Raw genomic sequence first — 16,950 nt, 5'->3', positions numbered from 1 at the left:
CTGATCTTGTAGCTATAAAAGACCATAATGTGGGTATGCTCAATGAGTACGGGGAAGCAAACAAGAAAGAGAAACATTATGCCTCTTTCATACTTGGAACAGTGTTTGCAGCTTTTAGGTTTCAGACGTAAAGGAAGAAAATATGAATGTGGAAACAATTTCAGACTTTTGAGATTTAAATATACTTTAACAGAAAGAAATAGGACAGGGAAGGGGAAGAAGGAGAGAAGGCATGCTTAGGATCACATGAGCAAGAACAAAACCATTTCTAATTCTATCAGCACAGTTCTGCAAAGTATTCTAGACCACAGAAGAACGACAACTTGAAAAATTCATCAATAATTATGATCTAATAAAGGAGTTTACACTTTAAAAATAATATTGCTAATTTTGAAAACAAGAACAACAATATTAACATAAACACCTAGTTCATCACTCCGTCCTCTTGAAATAGTCTCTTCACTTGGTTTCCTAGATACCATACTCTCTTGGTTCTCTTTGTCTGCCTACACTTTCTCAGTCTCTTTTACTTACTCCATCTCTCTAAGACCTAAATTTACAGTGTCAGTGTCGTGGGTGCTCAGTCCTCTTTTTCAGCTATTTACAATTACTTTTAACTTTCGCTACTTCCATTTCTGGGTATAATAGACTAAGGTACTAACAGATAATATGATTAACCCTTCCTCCAAAAAAACAAAATAAAGCAAAACATGAAACCTGGACACACTACAAAAAAACCTACCTGAAGGTAAAGCAGAGTAAATGAAAGAAGACAGGCTCTGATGTAGAGTCTAAGCAAACTAGGAGTAAAGATGGGAAGCTATACAACTAAGACATCATCTCTTCAGAGTGCAACCTAAGACTAACTGCAGTCGGCATGGTTCAGGAGCAGTGGCTGAGGAACATATGGAACAGTGAAGCCTGGGTCCATTATCCACTTAGAGAGCAGGGGAAACCCAGGAGGGAAAGAACCACACGAGGAATCCTTAAACTTAAATAACTCATCCAAGGAACAGATTCAAAGCATCTCACTAAAAGGCAAAAGATCTGAACTGAGGCCAGAGGTGTTGTCCAAGAAACATTGTTTGAAATTAAAGCCTATTCCAAAAGTTAACTGATAAAGCCACCACTCACTGGAGAAAAATAACCAAACACAGAATCTCTGCTTAATCTTCATAATGTCCAGAGCACAATTCAAAATTACCTAGCATATGGGAATTCCCTGGCAGTCCAGTGGTTAGGATTCCGTGTTTCCACTGCAGGGGGCACAGGTTCGATCTCTGGTTGAGGAATAATTAAGATCCCGCATGCTGCGCGGCATGGCCAAAAACAAAAAAACCAACAAAATTATCCAGCAGATGAAGAACCAAGAAAAAGAAATATCTTTTCTTCTCCACAAGCACAAATGGCTATTATCACTATCCTCGATGATATTAAAAAAAAAAAAAATTCCTCTCAATGGATTAAAATCTTATCAGAGAAATAAAAAATCCCAGCAGAGAAACAGAAACAATAAAAAACTGTTAACTGATTCAGCCAAGGAACATCAGTCACTGCGTGAAAAGACCACAGGATATTCACATAGTCTCAAAGTTATCATCTCATAGATTACTTAACAAATGCAAACAGAAAAAGGTACCTTTAAAAGGGAGGAATCTGGCAGACAACATCTAAACCAAGTGCCTGGAACTCACCATTACCAGTAAAGGGACAAACATGTATGTGATACAATGTATTATTATTATACTGTAACATTACAATTTTTCTATAGGTTTGAAATATTTTCCAAAAAGTTAGAGGGAAATACAAACAAAAGGAAAAAATGCCAAAAGGCATACTATTATAAATCAGAGAGGGGAAGAATTAAAACAGCTGTCTTGGGATCTATTCACGTCCCTTACAAGGAAGAAACTCAGGGAAAAGTAGGTGATGGAGTTTAATCTACTTGTTAATATGCTGATAACTGGTTCTCCCGGTAAATATGCTAATGATTTTTGTTAGGAGTAAAGTCCTTATCTAATGAATGCTCTCAGTGGGATGTCCTGTTGTTAAGGATGCTTACAGTAAACTAACCCAGAATCTATGAATTTATGAAGGATGGCACATTGGAGAATATCATGTAAGCTACACAACCTTGGGGTACAGAATGTGTAAGTTTCAAAATCTAAATGCTCGCTGCTATTAGGTAATACCTAAACTTCCTCATTTAAAGATCTCATCTACTCTGTGCCAGAAAGTACATGTCTGATGCAGAAAGGAAGGACCTATGGAATCATGGAGAGTCCTAAATCTCTCCTATGTTCACCTATGCCTTCTGATTGCATCTATCTTTGAAACTATTAGTAAAGCTGGATTCTAGGTAAGATCTCTAATATATGAGTCGGATTTGATGATATGATTCTTTGGATTGGCTTACAAATAAAAGATGAAACTATCAAAAATAATTACAATCTCAGAATAACAATAGTATTAATACTATTACTTTAGTAGAATAAGTGAATTAAATGTTAATTTGACACAAATAATTAACACAGTATACTTACAGGACAAATAAGGCATCTTTTACCCTTTGGCAAATTTCTTTTTAAGCATTCATAATGGAAAAAACTTAACAAAATCATAGTATGTGAAATTACAGAGAAAAATCTCAATAAATTTTTAAAAAGCATATATAACCTGAAATACCATAAAATTCGAATTAATATATGACTATATATGACAAACACGCAACCAAGGGGTGTGTGCAGTCTAGAACATGTCTAAATATGTCCTTTAAATTAAGATTTTGCCCACTTTAGAGCTGTGAAGTTCAAATGATATGATATATAGTCGACCCTTGAACAACATGGGTTTGAACTGCATTGGTCCACATACACGAGGATTTTTTTCAAGAGTAAATGCCATAGTACTATACAATCCAAGGTTGGTTGAATCTGCAGATGCAGAACCACAGATACTGAGGTCCCACACTAAGTTATACCCAATTATTCCCCAGATTTTCAACTGTACAGAGGGTCAGAGCCCCAAACCCCATGTGTTCAAGGGTCAACTGTAGTTATCATATTATTTTGATAATGTATTACTTTATTTTATGAAATGCTTCTAAAGATCATAATCTACACCATTTTCCTATCTGTGATCCACTAATGACAACCACTTAGAAACAGGCCATGATGGAGCATGAGACAAGGCAATCCTAACAGCTGATAAAGCTCAAAGGATGCTTTTAATAATAGAGAGTAGAACATGTAAAAACAGAAAAAAAAAATGTAACAAAAGGTGAAAGAGGTTTAAAATAGAGAAGTAAAAGGTAGCAGGCAGAGCAAGATCTCACAGGATATACAAATGATCATTGCATAGGAATATTCAGCATAAGGAAAATTAATGGCCTCAGAGAGGAGAAAGTAAAAAAAACAAAAAAGAGGTAACTGGGTATATTTAGCTGTGAGGAATTAAAGAATCTGAAAACTTGTTACACATCTTTGGGCTTTTTTTTCCTAGAGGGAAAGTCTCATGCTTATTATATTACTTAATCCAATCTTTAGGAGAGTAGAGACTAGATATATTTCAGAAGTTCTCATCTTAATGAAGCAGTACAGTGAAATGGCTAACAGTATCAGCTTTATAATTAGTTACAGTTAGTTCACCACCTAACAATTATTTGACTTTGAACAAGCTGCTGAACTTCTCTAAGCCTCAGTTTCCTATTCTGTAAGATAGGGGTAATAATATCTATTTCATGAGATAGTGAATATAAAACATACAGTATAGTGCCTGGCACATAGTAAATAATAAAAGCTAGTTATATTACCTTTATTGTTGAGAAAAAGATTTCTTGTACATTTTGATTAATTTCACTGTATGCTTTAATTTTACCATCTCCTTCTCTAGCTAAATAACTTAGGGATCTGTAAAAGTCAATAAGCTACTTTAATATCCAAAGAAAAAGGAACTGTTTCAAAAGCCAGTGTATATACTAGTATCAAAGTTAAAAGTGTGAATACTATTAGAAAAGGTAGCAAACATTTCTTTCGTATTTATACATTACAGTCTATAAAACTGGAATCTATCATTTTATAGTATCATAAAGATCAGGCCATTTTCTTCCCCTTGGCCAGAAAAAACAAACTCCCATTTCTAAAAATATATCAGGTTTTCTTCTTAAGGAAGTCCTCTTGCAACAAAATACCCTATTATCATATAAAGCAAGTATAGGACAGTATGTCAAGAACAAGACTAAAAATGTAATGGTATATGAGCCAAGGAAAAAATTCATTTGGAAAAATGAGTAAGAAGAGGTTTTTCACCAAATTTAATTGAGACTGTGAGCTTTCTGTTTTGTGACTATTTCTTTGATACTCCCATGTACACGATAAACACTCCCTTAAGAAATTACAAATGACCTTTCAATTTTAAAAAATGCTTTATGTATTTGCTTCTTTTAGAAAAGTAGACCAATTTTGTAAAGGAACCATGGATGAAGAACGAAATTTGACATGTAAGGAGAGCAAACATATAGACTTACTCTTTTTCTGGTTTTTATACTTAGATTTAATCCAGTTTTTAAATACCATTACAAAAGGAGTTGAAGGCAGAGTATCCAAACTAAACCACGCTAACCACTGACATTAACTCAAGGAATATATATACTATTAATTTTATGAATTCAGGACTATAGCAGGCTAGGAATTTTAGCTTTCTATGAGGCAACAATTCCATAGTGGTCTTTATAAACACAAGGAAAAACAGAAACAAAACAAACAAAAACTATGATCATGACATAGTAATCTTGTAAACCTATGAACTTTAATTATCACTGAGTCTGATTTTCTATTGCTGATGAGGTTTACGAATTACAGAAAATAAGTTTCACATACAGATAAAATAGGACAACTTTTCTTTCTAATTAACTAAATTAAATTCATTATTGAGAGTTATGGGAGGGAAGTATTTTAAAAATTAATGAATACCTTTTGTTACCAAACTCCTGATATACTGTACACAGGCTTATTATATATAAGCCATCCTTTCCATGGTAAAATAAAATCAGCAATTATATAGTAGCTCAAAGCCTCTGAATAATTTAGGACTACAAAAATGACTATTCAGAAGAAATTACAGGGAAAAATTTAGGTAAGGAATGTAATTTAGTAAGGAGCTTGGTTAAGAGAAAGTGAAAGACAACGGCATAAACCATAACTTCCTACCTTAGTGTTATCCTCAAAAACAAAAATCTCTAAAGATTTTATTTCTCACAGGAATTTTATGGAAAAAAAAAGAAAAAGTCTAAATGATGTGTAATACAAAGTGATACAAATAATAATTAAGAGTCAAATACAGAGTATTTTGAATGAATGACTGGGCAACAAGGGTATTAAAACTTATGACATATCAAATGGATTCCATGAATTTTACAGTCCTGTGAAAATAAAACAAATTTAAAAAACCCCCACAAAAACCATACCTCACACCAAAGAATCATGTCCTACATCGGTTTCTATTCAGATTAACTATGATAACTTTGTCTTATAGGACACTTTATCATCCTTCAAAAGGAAAAAATTGTGAGAAGCTTTGATAATCTAACTCAACTAAAATATTGTTAGAGATTTCTCTTGCTCTTTTATCTATCTCAAAACTTAGAAGTTCTACCAAAATGTAATAGTCAAACATACATGCAAAATGACCCTGCAATTAAGGTAATTGCTGGTACCAAATGTTGTTTTTCAGTTCTGCAATAAAACAGTCTCCCAGACATTTAATAGTATGTCATTTGGTAAATGAAAGTTTCCACAAAGTAAGAACAGAGAGAAGACCTAAAAATTATGCTAGTGAAGAGTCTGGCTGAAGAAAAACAAAAATACGGATCATTTTGGTCCAATACTAATTTTATTTCAAGTTACTACAGAGCTGAATAAAATGCTGACACCACCACACAAAAATTTATTGAGTTGGCAATAGGCAAAGCATGATGTCAGCCACCAATATCACCATCCACATTACCAAACACCATGAACTTAACTTAGACTTGATCTTAACTTAGACTTCATGCCTGAAGTTACAGTAAAAATAAAAATCTTAGGTATGAAGCATTATTAAACATAGGTGAGTTTAGTTTGGCATAGTTTTGACTCAAATTAGTCTAGTACTTTAACAACTTCAGTAAAAAACATAGAATAATGCAAACAAACATATTACAATTTTCTAAACGTGCTACATTCTTCACCAAACAGACCCACACAAATAAGTCTTGGTAAACTCACAATTATATTCAAATAAGTATCACCAAACACACACAGAATGCAGGCTGACAAGAGACATGGAAACACACATATATACACATCCACACAATTTCTTACCTTCATGGCATGAATTTCTTCGAGCAATCGTTGTGCTCGTCTTTGGTTTTTCAACAGTGCATCTTTGGTACCCCTGCAAAAGACACATTACAATATGTAGCCAGAAAAACCATTTATTTTAGACTAGTATCATAATGAAAAGTCTCTCCATTTCTTTTAGAAGAGCTTAATAAATCTCTAAGTAACAAACATTCTGTTATCCTGCACTGCCCTCTCCCCCATCCAACACATACCCCAATTCCACCAACAAACCCAAGCTTCTGGCAAAAATAAGCACTGTCCAGGTATTATATTAATGACTATTACCACTGATAGACAGTTTGCCTTCTAATTCCTTAATGGGAAAGCCAAATAATACTTTCTAATCAATTGATTAATAGCACATTGTATTTCATGTAAGTTTTAAAAGCTAGAGTTAAGTTTCATAAGCTACAAGGTTGGATATAATTTTATTAAATGACAACTGTTCTCTGGAATTAAATAAATACATAAAGATGTTAAATACACGATTATATCAGAGAGAAGGGCTATCTTATGAAACATTTACAAAAGAAAAAACAAGAAATTAATCAGAAACAAGACACATTTGAAGACTTTGTAAGTATTCATGCTTAAAGCATAAGAACTATAAACAACATACTTTTTCTCTAATACTAGTGATACCAAAAATACAAAACATTATTCTTTCAAAAAAATTAAATGGAACACAATGTTTTGATAAACACTTCCAAAAGGTACTAAAGATTTCAAGTTAATTATCAATTCAAGGAATAAGGTGATATGAAATCTTTATAACTGATTCAAAGTATCACTTGATTTATTAAACTATATCAACATCTTAAAAAAATAACTTCTAATAACATAAAATACATCAGTAACCCCAAAGGATTTTCACTTTGAAAAAGCCACAAGAAGAGTTTTGAAAAAACAGAATTTATCATATATCTTAATTGAATATGGTCCAAACTATGTAAGGACATGCTGACAGAGCACATTTTATCTCACTCAGATCCTATCTACATATAAAACAAAGTGCTGTATGAGTAAGACATTTAATTACTCCTCTAGGTCCTACCTTCAAACTTTCTAAATACTGAATAAAGACAACTTTTGACATTTTATTAGTCATAGGACCATTACTTTAAATGACTAACTTTTTTGACTTCAGTCTGCCAACACTCCTGACGAGTTTTCGGATAACCAAAACTCGGATTCTCTTCACTTCTTTTCTCATCTTCACAACCTTCAAGGAATAAAGCCAAAATTAGAGAGGTTCTTAATTCAAGAAGAAACATACCTTATTTTGAGTATTAATATGATAGAATAAGTCTACCACTTTAATCAAAGCTTTATTTAACTATATTCATAGTTTGATGAAATCAAACTTCTTCCATAAACAGTGAAGGAATAAGAAATCAACATTCTAAATATGCGTCTGAGGACTTAGGAGAAACAACTTATTAAAAAAAAAAAAAAAATCACAGCATTCCCAGTGGCTAGTATTTTAAATTACACTTATATCTTGTTGGGCTTGGAACATAATAAATTGTGAGCTCCCTGACATCAGAGACCACCATGTTTATCTTTGAATCCTTGTGGTTTAAAACAAAGCTTCACCAATAATCGTAGGAATTTAATTTACTGAATGGGCATTTGTATTAACAAAAGCAAATGCATGAAAGTGATTTTATTTTACTTGTTTTTAGCACACCCCTTTCATTTATATTCAGTAATAAATTATTTCAAGCATAACTCAAAAAATACAAGGGCACACACGCAGGTGCACACACACACACACACTTTAAATCGCCCCATTACAGAACAATGCTGAGGTCTAAGAACAAAGAAATAGAATTATTGGCCAAGAGACAGAAATATTCCAATGATAAAGAACTACATGTTATAATAGTACTTAGTGCAATGGGATGCTATTGAGTTTATGTTTTATCTATCATTGTTAAGAGGCATACATCTTATAATTCATCATGTAATGTCCTTCACCCCTCCTCCACTTCAGGAATTACATGAAATTCAGTTCAGAGATAATCACTCCGGTGAAACCTTCAATGACTTCTTCAGTTAGATAACCATTCCATCCTTGGAGTTCCCACTATACCTGTAGATAGCACCTATCACTGTACTGTCACTAACTGCTCATGAGGCTGTCTTTTTCTCTTGTCTATAATCTCCTGAAGGGCAGGGGCCTTGCAATATTTACATGTTTTCTGTACCTCGCAAGAGTGCTTGGCACACATAATCCTCAAATTCTTCTTGCCAAAATAACAGTATCAACATCATTCTGTTTTTACAAGGCTCTTGCATTTAGCTGTTACCTCTTACCCTTCATTAATATCTTTCACCCCCTTATCATTGACAATATTGGCAACCAACTTACAATTTCTCTCCACCCTAAGTTTTGCCATTATTCTGGGTGATGTAGGTGTCTACTTGAATAACCCACCCCAATATTATATCCTCACTTCTTGACTTCCTCCTTTCTAATGGCCTAATCTATTCTATCACAGCCACCCACTTCCATGGTCACACTGTAGTTCTAGTCATTGCTCATAACTATTCCATTTCTAAAACCATCAATTCAAATACTCTGCACTGAGATCACAACTTCTTTCAGCTTGCTTGTTCAACCCCACCCACCATAATGGTCTTCGACTTTACTGGAACCACTAGTTCACTGACCCCTATACATTGTCTCAAATGATTAGTCCTCTTCTTTTTAATTTTCCTTCTCTTATCCAGTTTAGGTACATAATCAACACTTGCCAATACCTTAAACTCATCCCTCTGGTTAGCAATCCCTCTAGTGAATCCTGGATAAAAACAACATTCTGAGTTCTTTTATCACAGTACCCCAAGAGCCAGGGAATATTTGAGGCATTCTATCTACTAGATATTCATCATAACTAACCTCAAATGGGTCCTTACACTTCCTAGCAATCCTATTATACATATGTATTTTGGTCAATTCACTTTATAATGACTATTTTAAATCTGTGTCTGCTTTCCTAAAACATCTAACCTTTCTCTTCTCTCTTTTTCAATTTCATGGAGACAATAAACATCAGATGGGAAACATCGTCTTTCTACTACCATGAATGTAAATTTACTTGCATCACCCATCCTCCTCTATTAATAAAGTTACAATATAAGAAATATCCCTGAACTTTTCTGAGGTTAATCTTTCAACTGTATTTTGGATCCCATCCTCTTCTGCCTTCCTATAACCCTTACTACAAACTATCCATTTATTCTAGCATTGTCAATCTCTTAAATGGATGTTTTCCACTAATCTTTAATCATGTTTGAGTCATTTTCATTAAAGAAAAGACAAACAAAACATCTCACTACAAAGTTCACTAGGAGCACCCTCTCTCTTCAACTGCCCCAGAGTCAAGCTTTTAGAGATGTTCAAACTCACCATCTCCTTATCTGCATGCCACATAATTCCAGTTTAATTTCCGTTCTCATCAGTCTACTAAAAGCTGTCACAATGATTTCTAGAAGTCACCAATGATGTCTAAAATTCCCTGAATCCAACAAGAATTTTTCAGACTTCATTTTGCTTGAAATCTCAGCAGCATTTGATACTGCTGAACACTTTCTCCTTCTTGAAATACTCTCCCTTTGGTTTCCGTAACAGAATACTATCCTGGCTTTCCTGCTTTCTCTCTAGCTACTTCACTTTGGTCTTCTGTGAAGGCACATCCACCTCTAATCAGTCTTCAACTGATTAGGCCAGCTCTTCTTTTCAAGATATACTTTTTAGCCCTAAGTGATCTTATGTGTGTATACAGTTTTAATTTGCTACCTAAACAAAGATGACTCGAAAATTCCTACCTTCACATGAGCTCTCCACTTTAGCTCCAGACCTAAATGTGTAACTGCCTACTTGACATTTCAAGTATGCTTAAAACCACCTCCAACTCACACCTGAACCCATGTTCTTCACTCCCAACTGGATCCCTTTTTTGGTGTTTCATATTTAAGGGAATAGAACAATCCTTTCAGTTATAAACCTAGGCTCATTATAGGTAGCTTTCTTTTCTAAATCCCTCACAATGAATCTATTATCAAGTCCTGATAATTTTATCTCCTAATTACCTCTCAAATTGTACCATTTTTCTTCTATCTTGACTTCTTGGCTCTCTTGGCTGAGTTACTGGCAACTGTTTTCTCAATATCCATTCCTGCCCTTCTCCAATCAGTTACCCACAACTCAATCAGAATACATTTTTTAACACTTAGATCTGATGTAACACCTTTACTTAACTCTCTTCACTGGTTTCCAATTGCTCTTAGAATGGCCACATGGGCCACCTTTTACTCCATCCTCACCATGCTTACAACTACAACCACATCTTTACACCTGCTGTTTTCTCTGATAGGACTGCTTTCTCTCCATGTTAGCTTAACATCTTATCTTTCTGATTTTGGCCCAACTGTCATTTCTCAGTAAAGTGTCTCCTGGCCTCCCTCAGGGGTCAAAAATGCTTCTAGAATTATCATGACCCTTATTTTAAGTTTAATATTTTACTTTTAATCTGATTATGCTTAATGTGTCTTTCTCCCACTAGGTTATAAATTCCACGAAGGTCAAATATCTGGTTTTATTCAACATTGCATCTTAACACCCAGCATGGTAGATGGCATACAATAAGCATGTTCAATAAATATTTGTTAAGTAAATGACCAGAAAGGGAGCAATACTCACTTGTTCATTCACTGTTTCAAAAGAGTAATATAATAACAGAATGTAATCAGATTTCCACTAGATATGTTAACCTCTCTGAAATTTGTTTCAAAGTTAGATCTATTTAGAAAAAAAATCATACTTGCATAAACAAAAGCCATTTAGAGCAGGTTTAAGTGGAAAAATGAATTGCTATATTTCATAAGCAGCATAATAGGGGGTTATGATACATTTTTTGAAAGTTAAGTCATTCATAAAATAAACAGCAAGTAATAAATTATGCATTAAAATATAGTAACAAATATTTCTAATTGCTGTTCCCTGTAGGTGCATGAGATGATTATATACTATTTGCTAACTGCTCTTAACCAAACTTAATTAATAAACTGCAGTGGGCAGAACTGGTCCTCAGTTACATTTCAATCTTGGGAAAGCTAGACTCCAATTTTAAAATTCCAATTTAAGAAGTACTATGTTTGTCATTACTGCATAAGGGAATTCTGAAAAGCAAAGGGAATGTTTCATGCCAATGCTAAAAAATGCTTTTCTAGCTTATTAACTTTTCCAGTATTTGTTAAGTTTAATATACTAAAAAAATAAGTATATTCACTTCATGTAAAAATGGAACTATTACTTTTATTTTCCTCACACTGCCTGCCCCAAACACCTAGCTTTCTCCAAGCATTTAAATTTATTTTTGTAAAACTGACAAACAGCTACCAGTAGCCTTTTAGTTAGGATTTAAAAGGTTGTCAATTCATTTGTCACCCAGGAATTATGAAGCTGGTTGACAGATAACCCAGATGTCAACAAATAGGCCTAAAACACTCAGTATTGTCAGAAGTCCAATGTACTGCTTAAGGGCAACATGCTTTGGTGAATTCTTCAACCAAAAGCAAATAGAACTGTCATTGTTAGAAATGTGAAAAGAGTATAATATTGTTCAGGAGGAAAAGAAGGAAAGAGAAATAAAGTAAGCAAGGACAAAACAGGCAGAATAATGAAAAGTGCTAAAAGAGAAGAGACAAAGTGAAAAAGAAGTGGAAGGGAAGAGTTTGAAGTCAAAAATTGAAGGACAAAACTCTGTAGGTCATCATTACCAAGACTGATAAGCCCAAGCTGAGTGCTTCCAAGCTGCAAAAGAATGCATTTAATAATCTATAAGAGCACAAGAAAAAGAGGTAAGACACACACATCCACACAAAATACACGCACTGAAAATGAGGTGTCGCCTAGAACCTAGGCATAGGGATGCCCTCAGTTAACCTGGTGAAATCTGAACACAGTAATGTAACCTGGATCAACTCTTAGGTAGACAGTACAAAAATACAATCATAAATAAATAAAAAGCTAATATACCTGACTGGGAAAAGACCATGTGAACATATGGGCAAGAGTCAACTTAAACACACAAAGAACCACAAAGAGCAAAAGCTGGCAGTGTCCGAATCAAGAAGATTCCAAAGAAAGGTTCCCCAGCTCAAAGACCTGGGAACTCCAATTTGTACTGGAATAACTCAATTATGGGGACAGATGTATCACAACCCAACACTGAATCATGCACCTGAAACCCTTTTTGTGGTTCTGTATTTCAAGTAGCTGATGTGGATCAGTAGACAGGAAAAGAATGTGTCTTACAATGTGAGCATTAGTATCTGCATTAGATATTTTTCTCAATAAACTAGCTTTGTTATTTATATGGTCTCTTATAAGTTTATGGTTGATATGAATTTGCTTTTGAGAGAATACTTTTTTGAGAATACTTTTGGGGTGACAACAATAGCAAGTTTCCGATCTACAAAGCTGAGAGCAAACTTTGGTTCACAAACAAAAGTAAACATAAATGTTACCTTGAAATGACTCGTAGTTGGCTATCTGCTAGCCAGTCAATTAGCCAACCTTTTTTGGTAATGGACTAACTTTGCTACACATATGAATTAACTTATAACAAAAACCCATGGTTATTAGAAAACAATTATTCTAAGAGCTAGTTGCTCTAGAGAAGCCTGCAGTGCTAAGGAAAATCTGAGTATATCTCTTTTTCTTAGAATATATTAAAACTTCTGCTTATTCATTACCCACCTGTCAGACTGGCAAATACAAAAAAATATGACAACACATTCTGTTTGTGAGACTGTGAGGAAACAGGCACTCTCATACACTGCTGGTAGGAATACAAATTGGTATACTCCTGGAGGAAACTCTGGTAACACCTAACAAAAATTCTACTTCTAGGAATCTGTCCAGAAGACATACCTCCAGCTAGAGCAAAAGGCTACGCACAAGACTATTCAATGCAGCATTTTTACAAAATGTTGCATAAGAGATAAAATATTGTATATAAATAAAGCATAAGCAATGTACCATTTTTAGATCAATGCAGGAAATCTGCATGTATTATGGACAAACCCTGAAAATACTGTTTGGTGAAAAAAGTAACTTTTAGAATGATACGTATGATACTGCATTTATACAGTATGACACCACACATGCAAAATGTAAAAATACACAACACAATACTATACCCTGGGTATGAATATGGGTACATGTTATGAAAATTATAAAAAATACATTTGAGAAAACACACTGAATGAGTAATACTTCTAAGGTGGAAAAGAAGATGGGTGGAATTAAGCATTACAATATGGCAAAATATTGACACTTGCTAAATATAGAAAATAGATTATAAGGACATTTGTTACATCATTTTCCATATGTTTGAACTACTGTATAGTTAACAATATTAATTACAGCTTTATACAGAGGACTTCTAATTTGGCCATTTGGATGATAATTTACTACTGAATTATACTTTTTATTTCTGATGAGCAACAATTTTAAAATTCTAGAGTGCTTGGTGATTATCTACAACTTGAGCATATGCTGCCACCTAGCAAAACTTCCCAGAATTGTTTAACAACCAAACAGAAAATGGTTCTCTTCTTAAGGATGGACCCTAGTTTACTATTTCAGTAAAGAATTATTAAAAATATCACATATTTGATTATGAAACTGGAGCTTTGAAACTTCAGAAGCACATACAAACACAATTCTTGACATTCTTATCTTTTACAAATAAGTAAAGGCAAATCATTTTGTTCTCTGGCATTTTAGTTTCTACCTTTACTATCTTGCAGGACATGGAAAGCAATTTTCTAATGAGCTTCTTAATAATTTGCTATCAAGAATAAAATAATGTAAGTTTCATACAGTAGCCTTTGGCCCTACTGTGGAATTAGAGTACCAGGTCAGAATGTTTCACCTCCTAATTCTGATTTTATATATCACTGCTGCCTAAAGAAACAAATGACTGGAGGAAACCCAGCTCTAGTTCTGCAAATTCTTTACTCACTAAACGCTTACTGTTGTTTTCAATTGTACATCCCTTCTCTGGTTCTAATGGAAAGGGAGAAAAAAGTCTTCATTTAGCAGATTTCTCCCCCTCATCTGAACATTAGGTGATTCAAGTTGAGTTAGCCATACTTTTGTATGCCCAGCAAGTATATGGTACTTATTATACACAAGGTACTATGTTAAAGATTAGGGAAGCTGCTATAATAAATCAATTAAATATTCTCTCTTCAAAGTCCACATGAGTGCTTGTGAAGATAAAATATGCAATAAATAATCATAAGATAAAGTAAAAAGTAATACTTTATTTTAAAAAAAAGTAAAGGTAGAATTTTACATTATTTCAGAAGAATACATGTATTTTAAGAACCTAGAGCCAGGAAGTGTTTTATAAATGTCAGCCTTTAGCCCTGGAAAATTATTGAAAAAAATAGAATTAGAGCTGAAGACACTGAAAGTTAGCATAATATAATAGTTGTGTCTGCAAGTTGGCTTTTATTTTCACAAAAGACATTTTGGGAAATTAAATATACTGTAAATTAGCTGGCCACATAACTTTTTAAAAGAAAAGACTATAATTAAAAATTATGGAAAAAGGATTCCAATCAAATTAATCACAGATATGAGTACCAATATTCCAAAGCTAATACCAGAGATTTACAAGTTTTTGCAAATGTGATAAAACCTATGAAATATTTCCCCCTCCCCCAGAGACAGGCTAAATACAACAAATTACACATAATTTCAGGCAGTTATACGATCCCTGAAATTCATTCCTGAATCTCAGTTAAGGAGACCTAATTTAAGTTATTAAGGATCATAAAAATGATGCCTCAAGTTACTCATTTAACAGACAGGCACTGAGGATATGATGGTGAGCGAAAATTTAGTCAGGCTGAGGGCATAAGAAATCTCTCTCTCACATTCACATGCCCCACACATTAAGCAATTCTTACACATGCTAAAAAGAAGTAAATAGTGCTACAAAAGCTTACAAAAGGAGTAAATAAAAGTCAAGAAGCATTTCCCTGAGAAAGTGACTAAGTAGAAGTATAAAATGTACTGAGAGGAAAAGGAGCTGTGGGTAAAAGGAACAGCAAGTGCAAAAGATCTGTAGAAGGCTATGCTAGATAGTGGAGGAAAGCCAGTGTGGCTGAAGTACACAGCCTGAGGGCAGTGAGGGTAGTGGTATAACAGTGGAGACTGGCTTTGTGTAGATTGGTCTTGACCAAAAGCAACAGGAAGCCACCAAATCAGTTCTAAGCAAGGAAACACATGATTAGATTTGTTTTGAAGAGAGCACTCCAGCTATACTAGAGAGATGAGATGAGAAAACAAGTCAAAGTAGTTGGGAGGCTAGGATAGCAGTTCTGCTGGGAGATATAACTTGGACTAAGATAGGGGTGATGATGGAAAAGTAATGGAAAGATATGAGATAACAGTGAATTTAAACTCTTTTTCATATATATTTCTTCCATGAAGAAGTTTTAATTCATTTCTTTTACCAATTTTCTATGAGATGACTTTTCTTAAGTTCCATGAGCTATTTTATAGCAATGACATTAGCCATTTATCTGTCATATTTGCTGTATTTTTTTTTCTAATTGGTTGTCCCGTTTTTCCCCCTTTGTTTTTCAAATTTTATGTAAACAAATGTTTTCCCCTTAGTAGTGTTTCTCCCATTAATTTTAAATTATAACACTTTTCTTCCACCATCTCCACTTTCTTCTGTCTTTTCCTACTTTCATATTAGAACATGTAAGGTTTACTTCAGTGTGGGATGTATAAACTTCCTAATTGGATAAGTTCATTCAATCATCCAGCAAACAGTTACAGACCACATATGTTGCAGGTGACAGACATACACACCAAAAGAGAGAAACAGGTAAACAAGTGTTTTCAGAGTAGAAAGCATCCTGGTGGCATAAAGAATAGACACCTAGCCCAGACTGAGGTGAATTAGTGAAGACTTCCTAAAGGTCAAATTTTAACTGTTTTGAAGAGGCCTGGAAACTAAGTGGAAAAAGAAAGAGCCTTAAGTGAAGAGTGGGGTAAATAACCGTCACCACTCCTTTCACAGTAATTTCGAAATTGAACAGGAAGTTCACTAGTATTTCCAGTGAATTTCCAAGGACATCACTCTGATTAAGATCTTTTATACCTCCTAGGGAATCTAACGGAAAAAAAAACACACCGAATGCTTTCTGTAACTAGCACAAGCTTAACATATGTTTATCAATATAAACACCTTGAAGAGTTCTCTTCAATATACCCCGTTCTCCACTGTCAAGTGAAATCCAGACTTACTAACCTGGTAGTAAGGCAATAATACATTTCAGTTTTATTTCCTACTTTATCTCACAAGTTCTCATCAGTAGAGAGTTATCTACTCCTATACAATCCAAGGGGCTTCCCACTCCCATTCTTTCCTCCCTTATACTGGTCCCTCTGGTTAGAACACCTTCTTTCTCCATCATTGAATTCCTGAATGCAATCCTGTGTAGGACCCTTAAAGACCAAGAACAAGTATCA

The 16,950-nt window shown here is 34.1% G+C and overlaps 1 protein-coding gene across 2 annotated transcripts in view; it reads right to left on the bottom strand.

The window, feature by feature from the left end:
* The window catches only part of SRFBP1 (serum response factor binding protein 1), a 60,455-nt gene that overhangs the window by 42,327 nt on the left and 1,178 nt on the right, over positions 1-16,950 (bottom strand). For both annotated transcript variants that reach the window (XM_082380392.1, XM_082380391.1), the window contains exons 2-3: positions 7,514-7,602; positions 6,360-6,432 (exon numbers count right to left, since the gene is read on the bottom strand). In XM_082380392.1, the coding sequence (XP_082236518.1) occupies positions 6,360-6,432; positions 7,514-7,602 (162 nt within the window). The remainder of the gene's footprint in view (positions 1-6,359; positions 6,433-7,513; positions 7,603-16,950) is intronic.

Source organism: Balaenoptera borealis (genome assembly GCF_965194805.1).
Source record: "Balaenoptera borealis genome assembly, chromosome: 2".
Lineage (NCBI taxonomy): Eukaryota > Metazoa > Chordata > Mammalia > Artiodactyla > Balaenopteridae > Balaenoptera > Balaenoptera borealis.
This window is presented reverse-complemented; position numbering and strand designations above follow the sequence as displayed.